At 40.8% G+C, this 24,378-nt stretch overlaps 1 protein-coding gene across 19 annotated transcripts in view; it reads right to left on the reverse strand.

Moving 5' to 3' along the window:
• Nucleotides 1-24,378, reverse strand: part of Parp11 (poly(ADP-ribose) polymerase family member 11) — a 111,527-nt gene that overhangs the window by 28,410 nt on the left and 58,739 nt on the right. For 16 of the 19 annotated variants that reach the window (XM_003463265.5, XM_063237713.1, XM_063237708.1 and 13 more), the window contains 2 exons: nucleotides 23,475-23,626; nucleotides 21,241-21,708 (listed from right to left, as the gene is read on the reverse strand). In XM_003463265.5, coding sequence (XP_003463313.2) covers nucleotides 21,392-21,708; nucleotides 23,475-23,626 — 469 coding nt within the window. In that variant the 3' untranslated portion in view covers nucleotides 21,241-21,391. Of the gene's footprint in view, nucleotides 1-18,981; nucleotides 21,709-23,474; nucleotides 23,627-24,378 lie in introns of those variants that run through there. The other 3 variants (XM_063237703.1, XM_063237712.1, XM_063237706.1) reach the window with 3 other exon arrangements.

The raw sequence follows: 24,378 nt of genomic DNA on the forward strand, positions 1-24,378 counted from the left end.
AGACACTATGGTAACTACTATTAAGTCAGGTTATTTCGTGGTGAAGCACTAGGTTGCTGAAACAGTCATGCTTTGACCTGTATTGTTATATTGTTATGTCCTGTTTTATCTCAATCTCTCCCTTATTCTTTAAAAAAATTATTTAGTTATTTCTTATGTTTGTTTTAATTAAGGGGAAAAATTTTAAAAATTAGCAGGATATATAACAGCAACTTTTTTTGATTTCTGATTAACTTGTTTTGAAGTCCTGTAATACTCCCACGATCTTGTTTTGACTGATTAGACTCTGTTCCATTCTGTATGATAGTATCAAGTTTGAGGGTATGGGCAACTACTTTGAAGGCAATAAGATTCACTAAGATGCCCATTCTGGTTTGACTATTGTCTCCTTTGGAAGTCTTGTAATGTTTACAATGCCTAAGTTTTATTGGTCTTGTTCTCTACTGTTTTGCTCAACTTTATAATATCTTCAATGAGATAGACAATTCTTTTTAAGGAAATAAGAGACATCGTTGATGACCATTGTTGATAACCTTGTACTCTGTTTTACATCATGTGCTATGTCTATCCTTGGTTTTGACTGACAGCTTTGTTTTGCCATATTTGACTTTATTCTCTCCCCCCCAAAAAAAGTAATAAGAACTAACGAGTAATAAAACCCAAAATGTGTAAATTTTGTTGTAAAAAAGAGAGGGAAAAAAAGAGTCTAAAGGATACAACAGCAAGTGTGTTTAGGGGTGTTAAATAGCTGACCATATTAATGTTTTTGGTTGGATCATTGAACACAACTGTTTGCAGTCTCACTGTTTGAATGTCCACTTTGTATTCTTTGATAATGTGATTTGAGCAACTATTTCTAAGATGATAATATCTAATCTATTAACTGGTGGTTTCTTACTTTTTTTTTTTTTGTAGTTCTGTATTACTTGTACCCTTACACTGTTTTGTTTTGTTTTGTTTTGTGTTTTTCTCTTTTTCCTTTTAAATAAAATTAAAAAAAAAACAATAAAGATACAGGTTGCTTTTGCTCTCCTCTGGTTCCTGTTACTGCTGTGTTGCTGATGTCTTGCACATGCATGCATTTTTTGACGTGAGGACTTCACCTGCAAAAATCCCCCTCTAAAGCCTCCCCCAGCCCTGACAAGTGGCATAGTCAGCAAGATGACATCTGTGGAAACAGTGCTTGATGGCAAGGGGGAGCCCTGGGAAATAGCTGGCATGTGTCCCCTGGTCTTGCCCTGGCTATCTCTAGCTACCTTCTTAGTGGGTTGGAAAGCCCTGGAGGACTGGGAAGGAGTTCTGGAACCTTGGGGTATTTAGAAATGATACAGAGGTAAATTCCTTGCCTGCCCCCACCATGAGACAGTGGAATGGGTAGCTTGGCTGTTCTTACTCTCTTCAGCTGTGTAAACCAAGAGGTTGATGGCCTTGTCTGGCAAGTAGACCAGCTGCAATAGATGGAGGAATTGGAACAATGGCTGCTACAGATCCCTTATTGAAAGGCATGGGAAGCACTACCTCTCCAAAGGTATCTCATGTCTGAGAGAACCCTCAGTAAATTGCTATGGTTTCATGCTAGGCCTTCTATTCACCAAAAGATGGAGGTAGATGAACCTCTAGCTCAGAGAAGCAGACCAGGAGGACTCCCCAAAATCTTGCACATAATGTACACAACCTATATACCCATGGAGATACAGGAGCTGATGAAACAATTAAAAGAGAGTGAAATAGTGCCAATGTGGCTTCTATGGCTATGAAATGATAGGCTGACACAGTTAAGCCCACAGTTAAGCACCCTCTCCATGCACTGGGTTCTGCAGGATGTGCAGCGAACAATCCTGCAGGCAAGTAACAAGATTATAATAAAATTGGTTGATGACAGCAGCTCACTTGGCTTGGGGGAATCCAGGTGACCTGCCAGAGCAAGTCACAAAATAGACAACTTACCTAGATGTAATGCGTACTATGAGAAATAGGCATGCGGCAAATAATGTTTGCATTGCAGTACTATAGCCCACATGAGGAATTGCTGATGGCACATATAAAGGACTGGTGAGTGGGCCAGCTGGTCATTCAGGTCAGTGGCAGCTATTTTAGCCCTCTTTACAGACTGCCAGATCTATGATGCTGTGGGTGCCTTGGTCAGGCTGGGGGACATGGAAGTGAAGTACCAATGTAAGGTGAGATATGTAAAAACTGTCCAGGCAAAGGAGAAAAAAAAAAGGGGAGCCCTAAGTGAGTGGAACTATCCCCCCAGGGACAGACTTAAGATTGGTCAGTGCCAGATCTGGATGGACCTACCAGCTGCCAGCCTGGCCACAGCTAAATGAGATGGGTAGTCTTTGGACATCTTGCAAACTCTGTGGAGGCAGTTGTCTCTCAAGCAGCAATACTGGCTGATGTGCTCGGGTACAAAGGCAAAAGCAGCCCCAGTGAAACAGGAAGACATGATGCTGATTTCCTTTTATCCAGACTAGGAGGAAGGCTGAGGTACCCGGGTTATGGGGGTCCTGGGAGACCAACGGCACATGCAGAATTGACTATTGTTCCTCCCAAAATGTGCAGTGTGTACTAATGTTAGTGCATATTGAAGCCAAGTCAACACTAATATTTGGCAACTCAGACCATTTTACAGGACCTATTGCATGCAAAGAAGGATGTGGAGATCACTGCATTATGATCTGGAAGGCTTAGGTGATACAAGGTATCAGAAGCTTGCCCCTGTGCCCTTATATTTATGTTTCCTTGATTGCTGAATACATTCTGGGAGAGGACCCACTGACTGGTACTCAGCTAAACACCATACGGGAAGAATTATGGTTGTGAATTTTCATGGTAAAAACTGTAGTCCAAGGCAATCCCTGCCATTACTGATGACTCTCCCACAGGTTACACAGGTTGTGTGCGTGAAGCCCTGGAGGCCATAAAGAGACAGGACAAACTATTTTGAAATTGGAAGAGGCAGGAGTGATATGCCCTGCACAGAGCCCTTTCAACTCCCTGTTATGGTCTGTGTAGAAATCAGGTGGGATGTGGAGAATTACTGTGAATTACCAGGAACTAAATAAAGTGACTCCTCCATTGCATGTGCACTGCACACATGAGGGATCATCGCACCCTGATGCTGGGTAGATACCATTATGTTCTGAAGTTGACCAATGCTCCCTCCATTGCTATGGCATCTGACAGTCAGAATCAATTTCCCTTCATACTTCCAGGTGTTGCCACAAGGCTATCTACATATCCCAACTTTGTGTTACAGCCTGGTGGCACAGGATTTGGCCACCTGGATCAAGACACACTCTGTGTTGCTGCTTCATTATATTGATATTATATGGTAGCCTCTGATTGTGTTGTAGATTTGGAAGCCATTGTGTTTGGTCTTCAAAACTAGGTCCAAGGACTTGTCTTGTTTATCAAATTCTTATGTGATCACGTAAGACAATAGTAATTCCTGATGCAGTTATTAAGCACAACCCCAAACCCACAACAGTACTCCAATTACAGGCATACGTGGGCTTGCTAGGTTTCTGGTGGGTGTTCATACTGCACTTAGCAACACTCCTGTACCCTTTGTATCAGATGATCCAGAAGGGTGCTACATGGGACTGAACTGATGCAGTTGAAGCTACTTTTCAGGACTGAAAGAGGGCAGTTGCACAGATGCAAGCCCTATGAATCACTGACCCTACTCTGCCATTCATCCTAACAGTCAGTGTGGATGATGATAGGTTTGGCTGGTGCTTATGGTAAAAACAGGGGAGGTGGAAGCACACTGTTGGGGTTTGGTCACAGCTGTGGAAGGGACCCAAGAGCCAGTATTCCCTGACTGTCAAACAGCAGTGGTGTATGCTGCTCTGCATGTCTGTGAAAGTATCATGGAAGTTAGTAGAAGTGCAGGTGAAATATCTGATAGAGATGTGGACATCCTGTCCCAATAGTGGGGTGGCTCAGGCCCCCACTCTCACACTTTGAGGGATGTACCTCCAACAGCAGCAGGTCTCTTTTTTGGCCAGTCTATTGGCAGACAGACTAGTGACAAGTTTTTGGACCTGTGACATACATGGCCCAGGAAACCATGCAGGAGGACAGTCTATATAGGATGTGACCCTAATGTCTATGTGTAAGAGAAAAAGTGACATCTGGCTGATGTGTGATACACTAATGGGTCTATCCACAGCACACCCCTGCAATGAACCGACTTGAACAGTACAGAAATACTCTGGTTTGAAACTAGAACAGGAAGGTCAATCTAATGGGCAGAGCTGCGGGCAGTGCGGTTACTTGTGATGCATGAAGAAGGCCCCCTACATGTGTGCAAAGACAGTTGGGCCACTTTTAGGGGGCTGATGCTCAGGCTGCTGGCAGATCCTTAAGAGGTGCCAACATATGGTGAGATTCACTATATAGTGTATCATGTTACAGGACATCAGATTTTGTTCTCTCACCAGGAAATGACCTAGCAGATTCCTTGATGAGGGTAGCCACTCTCTGAGAGCTACCTTCTGCAGTGGCACCTTGGCTCCACAAGAAACTGGATCATGTGGGACCCCATACCATGTAAGCTGTAATACAGCAGTGGCACCTGGATTTGATTCCTCAGTCAAAGTCTGCAGTAAAAGTATGTCCTTAGTGTATTCATTTGGCCCCTTGGAAGGGGAGGTGCTCATATAGCTTGCCATGATACCAGGAGCATGACACCTGCTACAGAAAAAGCACACACATTATATTAGGCCCCTGCCTCTCTCACAGGAAGACAGAAATGCTTTGACTGCTGACTGCTGTGGATATAGGCTTCACCTACAAGTATAGGCTTCCTCTACCCCCTTGCCCTCTGCTGTCAAGCTCTCACATTAAGACTTTACAATGGTTGACTGCTGTATATAGGATGCCACCAGGAATTGCATCTGACAGAGTGCTACCGTTTGTGTCTGATGTTCCCCCAAAACCTCATGTGGTCATGGGGTTCAGGCTTTTCAGAGGTGGCTGAATCTAGTGTTTGCAACTGATTCATTGTCTAGTGCTAGGATTGGAGGTGTGAGTACTACACCTGCCCTAGGATGGATAGCCTGCATACAATTTATGGGAGGCCAAGGCTTGTCTTTCTTTTTGTTCTGTTTCCTTTTGCTGTCTTCCACCGACCAGAACTTTTGCCCCTCTGACATGGGACCCTACTTTGAAGTCAACTGATTATGCACTAAAGTCTCTGCAAACTATGAGCTAAATAAACCTTTCCCATTTAAATTTGGGTGTTGGGTATTTTGTCTCAGAGAGAAAAGTAACTAAGACACAGGAACTCATTTTACAGGGGCCTATGTACAACAATGAGCCAGAAACAATGATGTCACATGATACTTCCATGTGCCCTACTGGCAGAAGGCCACTGGTATGATTAAGAGGTACAACGGTCTTTTAAAAATCAAACTGGGCTGGGGATGTAACTCACCAGCACAGTACTGCTCTGGCAAGCGTGAAGTCCTGAGTTTGACTGCTGTTACTAAAACAAACAAACATACAAACAAAAACCAAAGTGGGCCATTTGGCTCCAAAGTTCAAGTGGGTACAGGTTTTACCCTAGGCAGTTTAATTGCTCAGTGACAAGCCCAAACTTATGGGTGACAGCCTATTGGATCATTTCCTGAAAGCACAGCTGCTTCTTCTATATTTTTGATCTACAGAGCAGGGTAATGAAAGGGGTCTTAATCCTTCTTGCATTGAGGCCTGTGTGGCCAACAGGCTGCTATGAGTGGACTTGGGATTGGTCTACAGACCCTCTGATGGGAAATTGGGTACTCCTATTGGAGCCCTAGAGAAAAGGACTTAGCCATGTTGTAGAAATACACTCCTGGACTTCATTTTGAGCATTAAAGACCTCAGTGTGCTCTGTGCACAATGCTAGAGCCTCCGCTCTGAAAGGGAGTGATGTGGCTACTTGGCCGATCCTCTAGGGGGTGGTGGATTTAGCCATGACTCCATAGCAATGGGAACCCAGGTTTGGTGTTCTAAGTCAGGGATGGTTGGGGAAGATGATCCAGCCACAATCTTCTCTCAAGAGGAACATTTGGTCAGCATCCTTCCAGAATGAGGCAGTTTTTGCCTTGTCTTCAGATCATGCGAACGGTATAGTCTCATGGGCACACTCATTTGCTTATGTACACCAACCAATTGCATTGTTGGGTGTGCACTGAACCTCCAACTAAGGTAACTGAGTGTTCCTGCTCAATTGGACTTACTGGCAGCAGCAAAACTGGACTGGTTCTGCCTAGAATCAACAATGCCAGGCCACTGAAGTGCTGATCTGGAAGAGCAGGACAACCCCACAGGGACTAGGACCTGTTACATACAATGGCGAGGAGTGGATGACAGGATTGCAAGTGACAGTGTTGGATGTAGCCCCATTTTGTATTCAACAGGTGGCTGCATCTTTGGGAAACTGAACTGTGGGGTGGATACCCCCTCACTTGTGTAACCTGATGTTATTGAGAAATGAAACAAACAAGTAGTGGGATGGTCTTAAGCTCCTTGGTAGGTGTCTACTGACTGGCCCACCACGGAAGCATTATGGGTCTGTGGCACCTATATGCATGCTGGGAGTGCTGCACCTGGGAGCTCCATACATCAAGGGCACTATTAGATCCACCTGTACAGACTCACCCCATGATTGGGACACAGTGTATCACAGATGGCACCATACTAAACAGGTATCTGGTGGTTTTATCTGATGGCCTTGCTGATACCAGGGGCAGGGACCATAGATGTAGTGCTCCAAGTTGAAGCCCTCACTCAACATATGGCCCAGGCTACATGTCTAACTTTGAAGTTTCCATGGATAAAACTTCTCAAATGAGAAAGGTGGTTTTAACACCACATGGCTCTTGATTTGCTGATGGCAGCGCAAGGAATTACTTGTGCCCTTACATGCAAAATCCTGCATTTATATCCCTTGACCAGTAGACACAGGAACAAGAAGGCTTGGAAGAGATGAATGCAGAGGTGTCTCCCATCCAGGCCCTGCAGCAGGACCCTTTTATCCAATGGTGGGAATTCTTGGAATTCATCTGATACTGGGGTGTCATAAACTGCACTGTGGGGGCAATGGGGTTGGTTGTGTTCTGTTGTTGCCTTTATTATGGTTTTTGTGCACATGGGTCAGCCTTTTGGGCTGCTCAAAAGAGACAACTTTCCCCTGGCCTTTGAGGGGAAGAGAAAAGGCGTACTGCTCCATAATACTTCAAACTTGGGGTTTCTGAGGACACCTGAGGTTGTGAACTCTGTTTACAGGCACCATGTAGCAGTTACACAGTGGGCTACATTTATATCTCCATGACTCAACACTAGATAACCACGCGTGTGCCAGTTAAGCCAGCATACAAGAATGTGAGTGATAATGACATGAGTAACAGTTAAGCAATAAAGAAGCGTGCTGCTCTTACTCTGCTCTGCTCCCTGTTACTGCTGTGTTGCTGATGTCTCACATGTGCCTGCATTGTTTAATCTGGGGACCTCACTCACAAAATCCTCCTGAGTGCCCCAGCCCCACTAGTGGCTAATATTTGAACACCAGAATGTAAAAATATTCCTTGAAGATAGAACAGTGGGTTAATACCAGTGGGGCAAAATTTAACACAACATTCCTTCCTTTCCCCCCAAGTTAGTCTGTTTCTTAGGAAAAGGATTTACAATGATTACAGATGGTTTTAACCCTGTATTTTCCTTGACATTGTACATTAAGTATTTTCCCTCATTAACTGCACTTCAGAAAGATCAAGCACATCCTACTATATCTGATATATGTACTAGAATATATTTAATATTACTCTATTTTTTTGCAAAACACTTCCAATTATTTACTCATAATTTATGCCACAATAATCAACCTTTCAAATAAAACAAAAATTAGAATTAAATGTAAAGATACTTGTTTTGGATCAAAAATGTAATCATGTATACATGTATACATGTACAAAAATGTATAATTTTTTAAAGGTTTTCCCAGAAAATTCTAGAAAAAAAAATCTAGAGATTTTCATTGTTGTTGTTTATAAGTGGAGTATTTCCCAGTAGTGCAGCAAGCACGGTGTTGGGGTCAGGTAGGCATCAGTTCCGCTGCAGTTACAGTTGAATGGGTCAAAAATAGTCCAGGTTCTTTTGCAACACAAGGAAAGAATTGTCAAGTGTATACCTCATAGTAAGTAGTAAGTAGTTATGTTTATTGAAGATCCCAGCAGCAGGAAGGCAGGAGGCACTGGGGATGGAATCCTTGATAACTCAAGTTCCCAGTATTCAAAGGGTCAGACACCTCTAATCCAGGCCTTCCACTGTAGTCACATGCTTCTCATCCACAGGCTCCCATTGTGATCAGGTATCTCTGACTCCAAGGCTTCCCATTTTCCTCTCACTGGTGTCCATGACTTGTCACTTTGGGTACCTAGACCTCCTAATCTCCTAATCTGGATAATCATTAGGGTTGTGTTGTGCATATAGTTGAATGAAGGGAAGTGGGTGGTCCGGTAACCTCCCTGTTTCTAATTGTACTAGTATCCCGAGTCTCATTCCATCTGAAAGACTGTGTCAGTCCCTTTGCAAGCACTGCAGATGAGGTATGGCTGAGAGAAGTGTGAAATTCAGCCTGCAAGAAGGGAAGACGTAAGGTTTTAAGACCCTAGATTTCAAACACAGGAATGTTTATGGATGACACAAGGGTGTGAGGCACGACTAATGACTGAGCTACTGAATTAAGATGGTCCCAAATACTGGAAGGCTTTATAAAGCAGATTTGGCCCAGAGTAGTTAAAACCCAAAAGCTAGTGACACACTTCAACACACTGTTCTTCTCAGCGAGGACCAGGAGATGGATGTGCCACAGCTGCCCTTCCTCCTGCACACACTCCTGGCTTCTGCAGGCTCCCTGTCCTTCCTTGGCCTCTCCTCACCTTGCACACATATTTTAGGTAAACTCGGCCACTTTTATAGCTTTGAAAACCACTTAAATGTGACTTCTAAATCTGTGTCTGTAGCTCTCATTTTTCTCTTGAACAAAGTCTTCAAATACATCAAAATCAGAGTTATATGTCTTCCTGTCTTCATTAGTCTCTTGATTGTGTGGACTAAAAACCCAATACTAGTTACTTAGGCAAAAACAATATTTTATTCATTCACGTTAATCAAACTATGGCAGGGTATAAGCAAGCTCAGGATGTCTGGAACCACCCAACTGAAAGGCACTGGAAATCTGCTTCTGTCTGTCTCTCCTACCTTCTGCTGTGTTAGTTTCACCTTTTCTCTAATGAAAAAGTTTGTTTGGGTTTTTTTGCCATGTAAAGACACAACCACTAGCCTTTCTAAATTTTCAGCTTCCCAGGTTCATCGTTAGATTTCATTCAGTGCCAATTCAAAATTCAGAAATTCTAGAGAAGGACGCAGACTGAGTCACAAGCCCGTACTGTCGGCACAGTCTACAGCATGAATACTATGATTGAGCTAGCTTGAATCTAGCATTCATCCTTAAAACAATCTCTATAGTTAAGAAGACTGGATCATATGAAAAATATGTGAAAATGGGGAGCATGAGGTTCACGGATTCAAGCTGGAAGAGAGAAGAACAGGTATCTTTGCTGTTCTCAGGAAAAACGAGTGGGGCAGGCAGATGAAACATCATAGGTCCCCACCCTTACCCATGAGGGATATTTCAAGAGCACCAGTGAGCGCTTGAAACCACATGTGCTACCTTTCATATACTATGTTCTCTTCTAAACGTTCAACCCTATAGTAAAGTCTGACAGATAAATTATGCACAGTAAGAGGGTAACATTAACAAAGTAGAAAAATGATAATATACTATAATAAAAGTTATGTGAATGTGGTTCCCCCCTCCTTTTCTTTCTCAAAATATGTAAGATGCTCTTTAACCTAATAGGGCTATACCCTGACAAACTCATCTGTTTTCAGTAGAAAATATCATAAGTAAAAAATGTATCTAACATTCCTAACCTGCCGAACACCCTAGCTTAGCAACATGGTGCACTCCATAGAGGACTGGTGGCTTACTTTATGGTCATAATGCTCACTGGGAGCTACCCAGCATCACAGGAATGCTACACTGTTTTGCTTTTCTTTTTTTGTCTTTTTTTTTATCGGTACCGGGGATCGAACTCATGACTACCTGCTTGTAAGGCAGGTGTTTACGCCGCTGAGCTAAATCCCCAGCCCCTGCTACACTGTTTTTCATTAGCTAAGAAGATCAACATTCAGAACTCTAAGTTCAGTTTTTATTGAATGGCTAGGATTTTTACATGTTGTTAAGGCAAAAGCCCTGAATTGAGCTGTTGTAAATCAGGGATCATCCTTCTTCCTGTAAGGATGTGAGATGCTACTGTGCCTACATGATAAGATAATGTGACATGAAATGAGTAATACAGACATTGCAACATGGGTTTAGGCTACTGCATGAGGGTGACCTGAAAGCATGTGCTGTGATACGAGGCTAGGCAATCTGATAACCGAGACCAGTGACTAATGGAGGGGGCCGTATATACACACTGGATGTGCTGGACAAGGGGGCAAGTGGGTTCTGGCTAAGATAGAGCATGATGACTTGAGGTTCCACCCTGCTATTCAGAGTAGGATACAATTTAAATCTTACAAATTACTTTATTTCTGGAATTTTCAGTGCAACACAGTTGGGCCACAGTTGACCTTGAGCAAATTAAGAATGAAAAAGGAATGAGGGTGGGACACCAGAATGCCTGCTACCCTCTTTTAATCATGTTGCCTTCCAGATTCTGAACCTGCGCTAGTGGCACCTCAGTTAATAAAATGTGATCAGTTTTAAACCAAAACCCAAGCCCCTTAGTTTAGAATCCAAATCCCTTCCCAACCTGACCGCTTATACCCCCTCTCCTTTGCTCACAACCACACAGTGCCACTGTACATGCCACTAATTGTCAGATCCACAAACCCTTTCCCAGCCCTACACACTTGCCCATGTTCATTCTTTGCTGGAACTAGGCTGTCTTTTTTTCTTTTGCTCACTGGTGCATTTTCCTCCAGGATTTATGCAGAACGTTGTTCTACTCTTGGGTTAAGCTGACCAGTATAGTTTCCAAGAATAAGTGACCCCTCCTAGGCCTTTTGTGTTCCTGTGACACTGAATTTACACCTCTGGCCAGCATTTATCATGTGGAATAACCATTTGTTTGCTCACCTGTCTGTCTCTTTGGGAGGCCAAGGTCTTCCTGAGGGAAAGGACCTCACTTCTCACCTTTGAAGTTATAGCACCAAGCACGTGAATGCCAGCACACCATGGATGATCAGTAAGTGACTGCAGATTTAAGTAATGATTAAAAATTTCTAACTTTAAAATTCATTTGATAGTTCTAATATATAAAATCACAAATTAACAAGGCTAAGCCTCTTTTTTCTTTCCCTTTGAAGTGGATTACAGAATAATGAATATATTAATTTGGTTTATGGCCATTCAAAATACTTCCATTTTATCAAATGCTACCTCAGTACTGCTATCCAGTACTGACATATACTTCTGATTCTCCTTCCCTGCCATATTAGCTCAAAATGTAGATATACTACCTCTCCCTGGGGTTTGAAATGGGCAAGTAAAGGAACAACCTATCTCTGGAGCTGGCTACTTGTTAAGATTATTTGTATACATATTTTCAGTCAATTAGATTCCTCCTCAGATTAGATTTCCAGGGCAAAGATCCCAAACAGTTGTGAGGTTTGCAATAAATAAAATGTTAGTATTAAAAAAACTTTAAAAATGTTTTTTATGAGTGACATAACTTCACATATAAGTTTATTCAAGATTGTCCTCATCTCTCTTCTCCTATGGGTGACAAAGACGTGAAGTTCACCTAGCTGCTTCCTACAAGCCCAACCTATTATCTCTGCTACAGATGGCAATTTTCCCATTAAATTGCACCAATTACAATTTATGTGCATTGTCCCATACATTTGGGGGCAATTTCTCAGAAGCTAAGTGTACCTTCTGAGGATATTTTCTGTCTGTGGGTATCATCTAGTCTATGTGGATGGGGAAGAAACCAAGAAGTGACAGACTATATTCTATACTTCTCCTCCACCATTTCACTTAACTGGAATGGACTGGATTTTCAAAGGTCACCTGGCAAGAGGGAGAACCACCTTTCCAAAACTAACCCTCACCACTCTGAAAATGCCCTCCATTTCTGCATGCTAGGTTTTTGTCTACCTTCTATTTTGTGGTCCAAGGTTTGACTATAAAGTGGAAGGTGTGTGGCTGTTTCTTTGCATAACCAGACCCTTAATTCTTTTAGGAAGCATTGAGAGAGCAAAGGGGAACAAAAGCTGTTTATCTCAAGAAGTTATGGCTAGAAGGGACCTTGAGATAATAGAACCAAGGCCCAAGAGGAGAGGGTAACTGCTAGGTCAGTGGAAAAGCAGGACTAGGTTTTAGGTTTACCTATTTGTTAAATCAACAAATATAAACTTGGATGTCTGAGACATGGGGATAGGTGCCACCAGAAACACAGACTAGAACTTTATACAACAGTGATGGCAGAGTATCTAACAGGAGACTGTGATAATCTAGATACTGTGAAGTATTAGTTACTTCTTCTGTTGCTCTGGCAGTGAACAGCTACATGGTTATTCTGAGATCATACTTTGCTTATCCACAACCCTGCCTGCTGCCCAGCCTACTGAGGGTTGTCTGGAATGGATCAGGAATCCAGGGGAATGGACTCTAAACTACAGATCTGTTCTAGTTTACAATGGTGCCCTTTCTCTGGCTTTAATTTTCTCTTCTGCATCCCAGGTTCCTCAAAAGATGAAGGCTGAGATGGTGAGATCTGACACTACAGTGGTACTGGGTGATCTTCCAGACCTTTTAAGCCTTTGACCATGGTCCTGCAGAAGCCTTTCCCTTGAACAATCCAGGTAGCAGTAATTATTGTGTGTAAGTATTGAACAATGAGCACGTTAGACTCTTTGCCAAATGCCTCACATCTCAGCCTCAGATAATGCCTCAGCAGCATTAAAAGATGAGGAACACCAAGCTGATCAACTTCTCTTAGGCTAATGCAGTGAGAAAGTGGCAAGTCAGGTTTTGTAAGTAGGATGGCCTCACTCTAAAAACCTGTTTTCATTAGAGTACACTTTTGTTTCAAACACAAAATCCTATAGCATTAGTTTTTAAAATGCAAATCTCGTAACATAACTTTAAAATGAAAAGTGCTAAGATCTTGTACATATGGCCAGGGAGCAAGAAAGTTACACTGAAAGACAAGACAATGGGATCAGACATCATGATGCTTGGAATCTACACTTAGCCTGACACTGACCCATGACCTCAGGTGCTAAGTTCTCCTCCCCGCACAGTGGCAACTTGATTTCATCTCAGTTTTAAAGGAATAGTATAGAAATTATACCTTTAAAACCTATAGTGTATCATGTTCAGCTCCTCACACCATGAGAGAAGTATTTCAGAAACGAGACGCTGAGCCATCACAGGTTTTGTTTTTGAGACGTTTATAGCCCATCTCTTCTGAGACACATTTTAATAAAAGGCATAGATTATCACAACTCAAGAGTACATAAAGTATTCTGAGGTCTTAACTCTGAGACTGTGAGACCAGATTATCTTATTTGTTCTAGGGAAAAAGGCAAAACTTGGGAGCTCTGTAACTCGAAGATGATATAGCCCATAGTCAGGAGGCGGTATGTAGGTGAACAGCATTGGGGAAGAAGGAAAAGAAGATGCTAGAGGGTTAAGGGGGCAGGGAGAGTTTGAGGAAGTCGGGTTTAAAGAACGATTCATTGGTAAAGACCACTGAATTCATGGACTCAGAATGTGCCCAGAAATTTTCTGCTGAATTAAATTTGATTTCATAGAGGAAAGAAAGTATATGTTATCATGCAGTTATTGTTGTTTATCACAAACTTTCAACACATAAGATCCTAAAATGTTAGACTATGTTACTATTGGGAATGGGCACACTTTTTCCTAGCAACTACTGTCAAGATACATACCTGGCTAGGTGGACCTGACGGGTGTGTGTGTGGGGGTCCCACTTGTTGGCAGGGGAACTGACTAGATAATTTTGGGAGATAGAATGAAGAAGAGGTCCTTTACTTTGTTCTCTAAAATTCAGATATTAGCTTGGGGCTCAGGTTTTGTTGTGACCATTCTGAGGCAAGATGCTGCCATCTAGTGGGACACCCCCACCCTGGTCCTCAGCTGTCACCAACATCTAGAAAACCCCTCAGTAACACAGTATCGGTCCTTTCCTCAGATGAAATAGACTCAAATAGAAAGCCACACAGAACATGCAAACAATATTAAATTATGTTGAATTAAAATATTCTTTTGAGAAGAATTTAAGAGTAGATAGTACAACACTGAAATGTGGGAATCCCGGGTTCACTTACATTTCTTCTGTGTGCCTTTAGCAGGTAGATTTGGGTCCAAAGTTTGGAGTAACCTGGGTGAGAGATTACAGAACCACGTGCAAATCAATTTTTTAACATGTAGCACTGCTAACAGCAGGAACTTTTCGTTGTTGGGAATATCTGGACATAGGCTACAGTACTTTGTGGGAAAGGTAAGGAAGACATTTAAACTAGCAGCATAATTGACTGGAATAATCTCCAAAGCCTCTTTTAAAAAGTCCTAGAGCTTGAATTTCTCGATGGCAGGTGCTCACCATTACATTCTACTGTGCTGGTATGGAGCAGAGACAGTAGTGTTTTGGGGAATGATGAGACCCTGGCCTACAGTTTCCACAGAAGAAAACTAGCTCAAATAAATGACAAGTAGAGAAATAATAGCTCCTGATATTCAGAGCTGCACTCTCAGGTAATCATGGTACTCTGATGAACATGAACTATCTCACTGAAAAGCAGCCTCAGACAAGGTTACGCTGAGACTACAAGAAAATGAGACACAGCAAGGTCACTTCATCATTTGGTCTAACACAGATGAAAATAAGGTCTATGCCACCCACAGATTAGCCTTTCTCTGAGCTATAATGAGTGGGCCCACCTCCTTCATCAATCACACTTCATCCTCAGAGAGTCTCCCTAGAAACTTAAGACATGGCATCATAGCATTACCCCTGCTTTCCTACAGCATCCAGTCGGTAGTGAAACTGAGATTTCCTGGGCCTGCCTCAAATCACCAAACTGAAGCTAAATCCTATCAAAAATTCAAGTTCCTTTTAGTGGAACACTGCATAGTTCCCAATAGTGTGCTTGCTTGCCGAGGTAACAAATTTAACTTGTTTATCTTATGAGTTGCTTCTGGCAGTCTTGGGTTGAAAGGTATTAATGGAAGAAAAAAAAAAAAAAGGATGCCTCTAACTCCAAGTGCAATGTGAATCTCCATGAATCCTGGCTTTTTGAGGACTCTATTAGGTACAGAAGTGTTCTTCAGAGAAGAGGGGCCTTACATGTTAATACACCCACTGATACACACCAAGGTCTGTGACAGGTCATAGGAATTACCTCACCTCATCCTCGCGGTGGCCCTCTGAGGTCAGTATACCATCTTCCTCATGCACACATGAGGAAACAGTAGCAGAGAGGCTGACCTCTCCCAGGTCAAAAAGTGGGTAAGGATCCAGGAATCAACTTAGATATGTGGCTCATGCTTTGATAAACAGGATTTCAAGGTACAAAGGATGAAAGGTGTGTGCTGTGGGGAGTCTGAGACAAACATGAACCTCTCCATCTAATAAGCACCTAGATTCTTTTAGCATACTGTACAGATTTCTGAATAATCCCTCCCCCTCTCCACAAACCCAGTAATGATGGCATCTGCTTCCCCTGAGAGTGACTCTCAGGCTAGATGCAGGATTAGGAGGCAAGACATTTTGATGGCTTTGGCTTTGCCACTCTGAGTTTTAATGATTAGGGGAAACTAAAAGTCCAAAATCCAATCTGCCTCTATCCATAGTTTTTCTCATCCCCCACAAAGCCTGATATGGCACAGATGGGTGTGATGGCCAGAGGGATTTAACCGTCCTGCATCTGAGTGACACCTATAATTCTCCCCATCTCCACAACTGAACGTCCTTTCTAAGAAAGCCTGCCTTCTTCCTTTTTGCCCAGGCTCTCAAGGTGAACGTCCCTGTTGGTAAAACCTTCACTCTCATAGTGCAGCACACCCTCCCTGCATCCTGGTCAGACTTCACGACCCATGACAAAGAGCTGCATTTCACTGCCTGACATATGGGATCCCAGAGCAGTGAACTAGAAAGGGAGCAGAGGGCTAATCAGTGGCAAGGTTTCGGAGAGAGGCAGGATGACCCCTTTTCCTTCCTACTCTGAGCCTTTGTTTCTTTCAACTTAATGCATCATGATCCCTCTTACTGTATTTTCCTGATCCAAATTCAGGTCCATTCTCTGTCAGGTCAGATATTGCCTAGAGAAACTCAGCTGTGCTCTATTAGGTTTTTCTCTTTTGAAGGAAGCTCACTGGTATTTCATTAATTTCTTTTTCCCCTTCTGGTGAGTTATCCAACAGTCACACAATTGGAACAGCAAAGCCAGAAACACAATTTCCACCAACTACTTCCCAGGTGGTACTTAATCTTAGGAACAGTGCAGGGGAAATGCATTTGACTGTTGGATCTCTGAGAGTTATTAACCAAATCTGCATTATTAACCAAATGGATTTTTTCAAATCCAATTTACACAAACACAAAAAGAGAGAAGCAGGAGAAGAAGAAGGAGGAGGAGGAAGAGGAAGAGGAGGACAAGAAGGAGGAGGAACAGAAGGAGGAGAAGGAAAAGAGAAGGAGAAGGAAAAGGAGCAGAGTAAGAAGAAGAAAGAGGAGGAGAAGGAGGGGGAGGAGAAGGAGAAGAAGAAGAAAAAGTAAAACAAAACAAAACAAAACCTGTGCTTATAGTGCCTGAGGCTTCCCCATGACACCTAAGATATCACAGCAAGATGAGCCCTTCAGGAAGAGGTATTTTTAAAAAGGAACAGAAAACTGGACTTACAATTAAATCATCTGAGTTAAACTCTGGATTGTGACTCTGCTAAGCTAGACTAAAATCCACAAAGGTTGCAGGGTCATAAGCAACACTTCATAGAGGTTCTAGCAAAGCTAAGAAACCGCAGAAAACACTACTGTCTTTGGTAGAAAACCCAGGTTCCAATTGCAAGACAAGCTGCTTCAAAATGAGTAAGACCAATGCCAAGTTATTAGACAGACAGCCATAGGGCTGAAGAGTTCAACTGAAAGTCAAGTTCTTTGTCTACACTGCTAAAGAATGAAAGCCAAGCAACTGAAGCTGAGGAAATGGATTACAAAATCATACAGAATTACTAAGCTGTCTTTACCTGGATGATCAAGTACATTTATTTAGTATGGAAAGCGGCAAGAGGAGAAATGAGTCACCACCTGAGCTGCCTCTCCATCTCTCTCCCAGCCTTGTCTCCCAGCCATTCTTCCACCTTCCACTCAGCCTGTCTTCGGAGAAGATCCAAAATACTGTTGGAACAAGTGAAAGAGAGGACAAACCCGAACTTCTATCCTCGGTATTTCAGGCTCACCTCTCCCTGTACACTAACAAGACATCTCTGAAATAATTGCTTACTTAGTATGTCTTTAAAATGGTCCTTTCTTCTGTGGTACCCCAAGCAACATCAAAAAATTACCTAGAGAAGTGGGGAAAGCTATTCTTTCACCAAAACTCCTTCTGCATGTAGTGTGAATGGCTAAAATTAAATAAAATCCCTTTACTAAAGTTTCTAATCAAAAACAATTTTTGGTGAGCATAGTAGTATGTGCTTGTACTTGCCGGTACAGGATATTATGGCAGGAGGATTGCTTGTACCCAAGAGGTGCAGCCTCTATTTCTTAAGAAGTAAGTAAATTTTCACACTGCTTGTATTTTCCCCTTTGCTATTTTTCATTTCTTCTTTCGCTTCTGTAAGAATTATAATTTCATCCAGAAATTTGACTACTTAAGGAAAAGAAAATATTTATGTAAAAAAAGACAAAACATTCTCCTTCAGGGAAAAAAGAAAATCTGGGGGCTAAGGAGCTACTGGGGCCACTGTGAGACTGTTTCTGAGATTAGTCCTGGCACCCGAGATCTCATCTCCAGGAATGGCCTATGAACAAAATTTGTAAAGATGTCATACTTTTCCTCAATCAAAACTCAATTTGATAATGTGTATTAATAATTAGGTCAACAATTAAATACACTGAGGTAGGCATTAATGAGTGGAAAACTTGTGTCCACAGATAATCTTTAATCATTTTGTCCCTTATTTCTCTCAGCTCTAAAATTAAGATATTATTTGACCTTTTGTATCAATATAAATTTCAAGATTAAATGCAGTGTTTAACTTGTGTCAACAGGAATAAGCCTAGACATACTGGGAGAGGCTGGAGATGGAAGGATGGCGGAAGCATGTTTCCTGAATGGGCATGAGTAGACCCTTCAGAACCTCTCCGCTGAGGTGAAGGAGTTTACAGGAGGCAAGGGGCTTGCAGGAGTCTGGTCTTGATCTGACTTGGAAATCTCAAAAGCAGACTGAGTATACAATCTTCTCCAAAGGTTATTTGATCAGTTGTAGTTCATGACTCCAACTAAGAACAAGAGACTTCCCCTGTACATAAATCAGGTACTGGAGATTTTATGGGCAATAGACTCCTGGAGAGCCCATTGAACTTGTGCTGCAAACTTAGGTTCAAAAAAATGCAGGATGGAGATGAGACACAGAAATCACAGAAATAAGAATGTTGCGCATACAGACAATCAAGACTTGCTAGAGCTTTAACCACCAAATATAAAAACAATATATTCATATATTTTAAATGGCTCCAGATCTTCATCGTCTTCACCATCAATGGTCTAGAAATGAAATGACATACTGAATAAGACCTTCCTGCTCATAACAGTCCTATCAAAGTGTTTTTTAAAAACACACTTAGTTTTACTGAGGCTCCCAAAGTAAAAGAGAAAAATCACTACCAGTTAGAATTTATTCAACACAGTTTTAAAAATCACTTATCATTAATTTAGAATGGCTTTTCTTCACTCTCCTCATGCATGCTATGCAATGACTAGAGGAATGGAAAATGGCTGTATCCAGTCTTATTATAACATGATTACATGTTTCAGCTTCATTTAAGATCAAAACAAAGAAAATTTTAACATCAATTAACTTTAAACCATTATATTTTAAAATATGTAACAAAATCAGATCTTATAAAAAGGGAGTTGCCAGTACATTCTTAGATATGAACAAGACCAGAGTACTTTCTTCCTTTTTTTTTTTTTTTTTTTTTTTTTTTTGGTCTTTTTCCTTTTTATCGGTACCGGGGATCGAACTCACGACTGCCTGCTTGCAAGGCAGGCACTTATGCCACTGAGCTAAATCCCCAGCCCCTGCCATAGTACTTTCTTACAATAGCTACTGCACTGCACCTTGTATCAACCAGCTACATAGACTCAGATTTCACAGACTGCAAATACTTAACTGTGCGCTCTTAGTCACCTTAAGTAAGATCTGCACATGTCTAAAAGAAAAACAAGCCCCCCTCTCCCCCCGCAAAATATTCCAATAGGTATTCAAGTGGTGAGAAAGATATCCCTGTTAAAGTGGCAGGGCAAAGATAGCCATGTTAAAAGGGCAACTATTTTAAATAATAGAATACAAAGGTTCTGAAAATCTGAATTTGCAATGTGTCTAACATTGTGTTTTGCAAATGAGTCTCCAGCTATGTTGCGCTGCCTTTCAAAGGCAGTCCTGTGGCTTTGTTTCCATGATGATCTCCATGTTTTCTGGATGTGCGCTTTCCAAATATTCCAGTCATTTTATCTAAATAGCAATGAATCTGTACATCTGAGTCAGGAAATCTTTGTTACTTTGTTTCAAAGTATTGTGCATGCAACTCCCTGTCTACTGTTTATTTACTTTCCACTGCCCAATTACATTATTCTGGGCTAAAATGAAAGTCTGATGGTATACAGCACTTAGAGAATTACCATCCCAATTGTATATGCTATTTCTATTATTTCTATATGCCTCCCTAACTCAAGTGGTTGAACAGAACAATATGGGCATGAGAACTTTCTAGAAGTTAAACTGTGTTCACTAACTTTCTGCCAAATAAGGATACCAGAGAGAGAATTCAGTATCATGAAAAGTTTAAAAAAACATTTTCTGAGAAAAGCATGGTACAAGTGTTCTCTTTTTCAGAGAGAATTATGAAAAAAATCAATGTTAGAAAGACTCTTAAAAATCATCTGGACAATCCCTCATCCAGTAATTCAACTCCTGTACAATATGCTGCCAAACTGTTGTCTAGTCTCTGCTAGAACACTTACAGATAGTAAGTTGGCCCAACATTGTTTATTCTTCCTTACAGAGTAATAAAATGGATGGTAAATGTACCTCCACTAAAGACAATAATGAATTCCACCTAACCATTCAAGAATTAGAAGATGCCTGTTGCTATTCAAAAGGGTAAGCAATCTTGTTTTGAGCATTCTGTTTTCTGAAATCATTCAAAATGAAGAAATATGAATTTTCAAAATCACTGTTGAGTAACTATATTGTAGAGGGGAGTTCAAAACATTTTTGAAGTAATCACTGTAAGGATTACTTCTGAAACAAAGGAAAAACAATTATTTTAAACAATAAATAAAGCTTGCACACCAAGTATCAGTGTAAGAATTGGAGAACCCTGGTGGGTGAACTTGAGATAAATCAGTCTGCAGTGGCTGTCATTTCAAACACAGGAGACCAAAGAGAAGGACAGAACAAGTCTGAGGATATAGCTTGTGATCTGAAGGCAATGGGAGGCAAGGCTATCTTGATTCTCTCCTCTGGCTTGCTGGATAGTACTGCAAATAATGTCCTTATTTCTTCTTTCAAAAGGCCCAAACTGTTTCAGGGATTATATCTCTCTTTCAAAGACCAACCAAATCATAAGTTGACTGGTGGTCAATAACACAAGAATTCAATTTACAAAGGATCAGTTTTTCTAAAAGGATATGTTTGCCTATATTTTTATTTTCTGAATATATACTGTAGATGAATAAATCCAGTTGAACTAAAAGCATTCATCCCATCATGTGTAAAATTTAAAGATTGTATAACCATGGTAACTGAGCCTCAGCTGATTTGGTTTTTAATGTTATCTTACCCTTATGTGTTAAAATGGCAATTTTTAATAGTAAAAACTGTAAGTAACACAAAAACAAAGCAACAGAAAACCAACCTTTTAGTCAGTATGTCTTTTTATGTGGAAGCTACTTTTTCTTATCTGGTTCAAAAGTATCAGATAATTAATATTTAGTAGCTAGATGACAGGAGAGCAAATCCTGCAAAAAAGAAGAAAATTCTCTTGACCACTGAGAATTGGAAGTGAAATCAGTGAAAGTCTATTAAGTACTCAGGGTAGATTTGGTTGGCATCAAAAACCACAAAAATCCTTGGATTCCAGGTATCATCCACACAGCTGTCATATAAATTCACATAGCTCCCGTCTTTGGAAGGGGGTCGCATGTATTTGGAATCTCCGTTTATGTAATCTCCAATTAGCACCCGAGCAAGAAACATAGATTTATACGCTCTAAACAGATGCCGCTGTGGCAGGCTGACACCATGAATCTGGAATGTGTTTCCGTGCTTTATGTCATCTTTGCAGAAGCGGCTGGAGTAAGCAGCATCTCTAGCAAAATAGGTTCCTTGAACAAAAAGGACCAAAGAGAGCTGAGATTACTCCTAAGAACATACTAAACATAAGCAAAAACATTCTAACTGTCAGGAGAACTGACATAGGGAGACGTATTACAAAAATAAGTAGGACTCTTCTCATCCTCAGGTCTTTAAAAGAAGAGAAATTCATTTGTAGGGACAGCAGCTGATAGACTGCCTAGCAGAAGCATAGATTTGTTGGTATAAATCAAGTTTCTCCGGTATACTTTGCTACTTCCATTTAATTATAAATACCAGTCTTCTACTTCAGAAGAAATCTCCCAGAGAAACTCACTAAGTAAAACACATTAAAACTGTTTCAGAATTAAAAGTGTGGCAGGACCTGACTTTTGTTGTTGTTGTTGTTTTCTTTACTGGGGGGTTGAGGACCTGGACTTTTATTGTGTGGAATTCCTTCCTATTTCTATTTCCTTTTACCAGTCTCCTCCTCTCACCTTGTCCAACATTCAACAAAGCTCTGGAGAATATAAGGAAAACTTCAGTTCACAGAGATGAATTCAACCGGAAGAAGTTATATTTCTATGATGCAGGCTAACAATCCAGTAACAATCCTGGAAATAATGGAGCTTTATATTCTGGAAAAGATTTCCAGGACAGTATGACGCTGTTGCTATGGTCTAGATCCTAAGTGTCCCCCGAAGGCCAGTGCCCGCAGGGGTTGGTCCCTGGCCTGGTACTAGGGGAAGTGGTGGAACTTTTAGGAGACAGGGCCTTATGAGAGGATGCAGCCCTGAAGGCACGTGATCCTCCTATGCCTGTCTTTCTCTTCATTTCTCATTTGCTATGAAAGGAGATTGCTCTTCTAGGCACTCTGTGCTATCAGCATCTGCCTTTAACATGGCCCAAAAGCAACATGGCCAACTGATCACACACTGAAACTTGAAGCCAAAGTAAACCCTCTCCCACTTTAAGTTGCTTCTCTCAGGTACTTTAGTAAGAGAAAGCTAACAGATACTCATGCCTGAGCATTCCAGAAGAGCATTTTCATGGGTTTTCACTGTCTACACATGAAAACTCAATAAAGCAGCCTACTCTTAGGAAATGGTAGACAGGAGAGACTGCCAGTGTTAAGGGAATACCTATTCTAACCAATTTTGCCAATGAACTGTAAAGTCCCATCTTCACCCAGTGCAGTATGGAAGTGATTTAGGTAATGACTAGAAGAACAAATGTCCATTCCCTACCTGTGGCCCTCATCTCTTTCCTTAATGCTTGTGGGGATAAACTGAACAGCTTGAACTTTCTCAATACTAGAAACAGGAGAAGCTTCCCCCTCAATATTCCTTATTTCCCATTAACAGACTTACCTATAATGTTCTTCAAAACAAAACAAAATAAAAACACTTATTTATACTGGTGTACAATATAATTAACTTATTATATCATCATCTATGTATTACTAGAAAGCAGATTAGTGTACAGGCTCATACATAGAAAGGAATTACACATGAAAATTAAATCTAACACAAAATTCTTTAACATGGACATGCTCCATCTGAGTAATTGGGATTTTGGGGGAGCTATTTAATCTGACAAAGTGGAAAAGTCTCACTTCCACCCTGTGTGTATAAAAAATTCACTCTTCTATGGCTCAGAAACTAAGTATATGCTTAGAACCTAATTTAGCAACTTTTAATTTAACTATTACCAAATTCCTGAATTAGAAAACAGTCAATTATTTCTAAAGAGAAAAATCTTTCTCTTTGGACTTGTGATTTGGAATTCTGATGATTACCTTTTCCAAAGAGAGCGCCATGTATGCCATTTATTCTCCAATCAAAATTATGAATGCAAATCGCTTCCACAAATTCACTGCTGGTACCATGAAATAGCATTTGTTCATTAATTTGAGGGATGCCTCTTTTTTTCTTGAGCTGAGCCTTTTTCCTAAAAACACAATACATACAGACACAATGGCACACACAGAAATATACCATCATTAGCATTTACTAATTTTTTAAAAAGCAAATTTCAACAGAAAGTATAAAAACAAATACATTTTTAATATGACATAAGTGGACAAAAAAATTCTGGAAAATAATTAATTTTGTATCCTCTTGGACAACACATAATTCAGTTTATCAAAAACTATTAGTCAACACCAAGTGAAGGTTGAAACGTGTACTACAAAGGGCTTGGGGATGTATCTAATGGCAGAGCAATAACCCAGCGTGTGCCCTGTGCTTGGTCCTGTGTCAAGGGAAAGGAAAAGAGAAAGAAAAATCTTACCAACAGGTACAGATATCCCAGACTATGCCCATAATAGTAAAAGTAACTGACTACATAAAACAGTAGGTTTATATGTGCTTATAAGTAGAGACTATAAACAGAAAGTACAGAGTTTACCAAGCCTGTAGACAATGAATTATCTTATTCATCTCTAGAGATCACACAATTTCGGTTGAATTTAAATGAATTTTGAATCTGCATAACATTTAGCCATTGAGTGTAACACTCTTTCCAATGGAGAAATCTCTTCTACTCAAAAAAGGGTATGCAATCTAGGATTGATTATATTAGAAAAAAAATGAATTCATACAAAAAGAAAATATATATCTGCATACAAAATTGAAAAGTAATAAACAATATGTGTGTATTATCACAGTAAATCTACAATATAGTGCTAAATGTAGAAAGAA

Source organism: Cavia porcellus, unplaced genomic scaffold, assembly GCF_034190915.1.
Source record: "Cavia porcellus strain 051 isolate PalLab524CR breed Dunkin Hartley unplaced genomic scaffold, mCavPor4.1 scaffold_27, whole genome shotgun sequence".
NCBI lineage: Eukaryota > Metazoa > Chordata > Mammalia > Rodentia > Caviidae > Cavia > Cavia porcellus.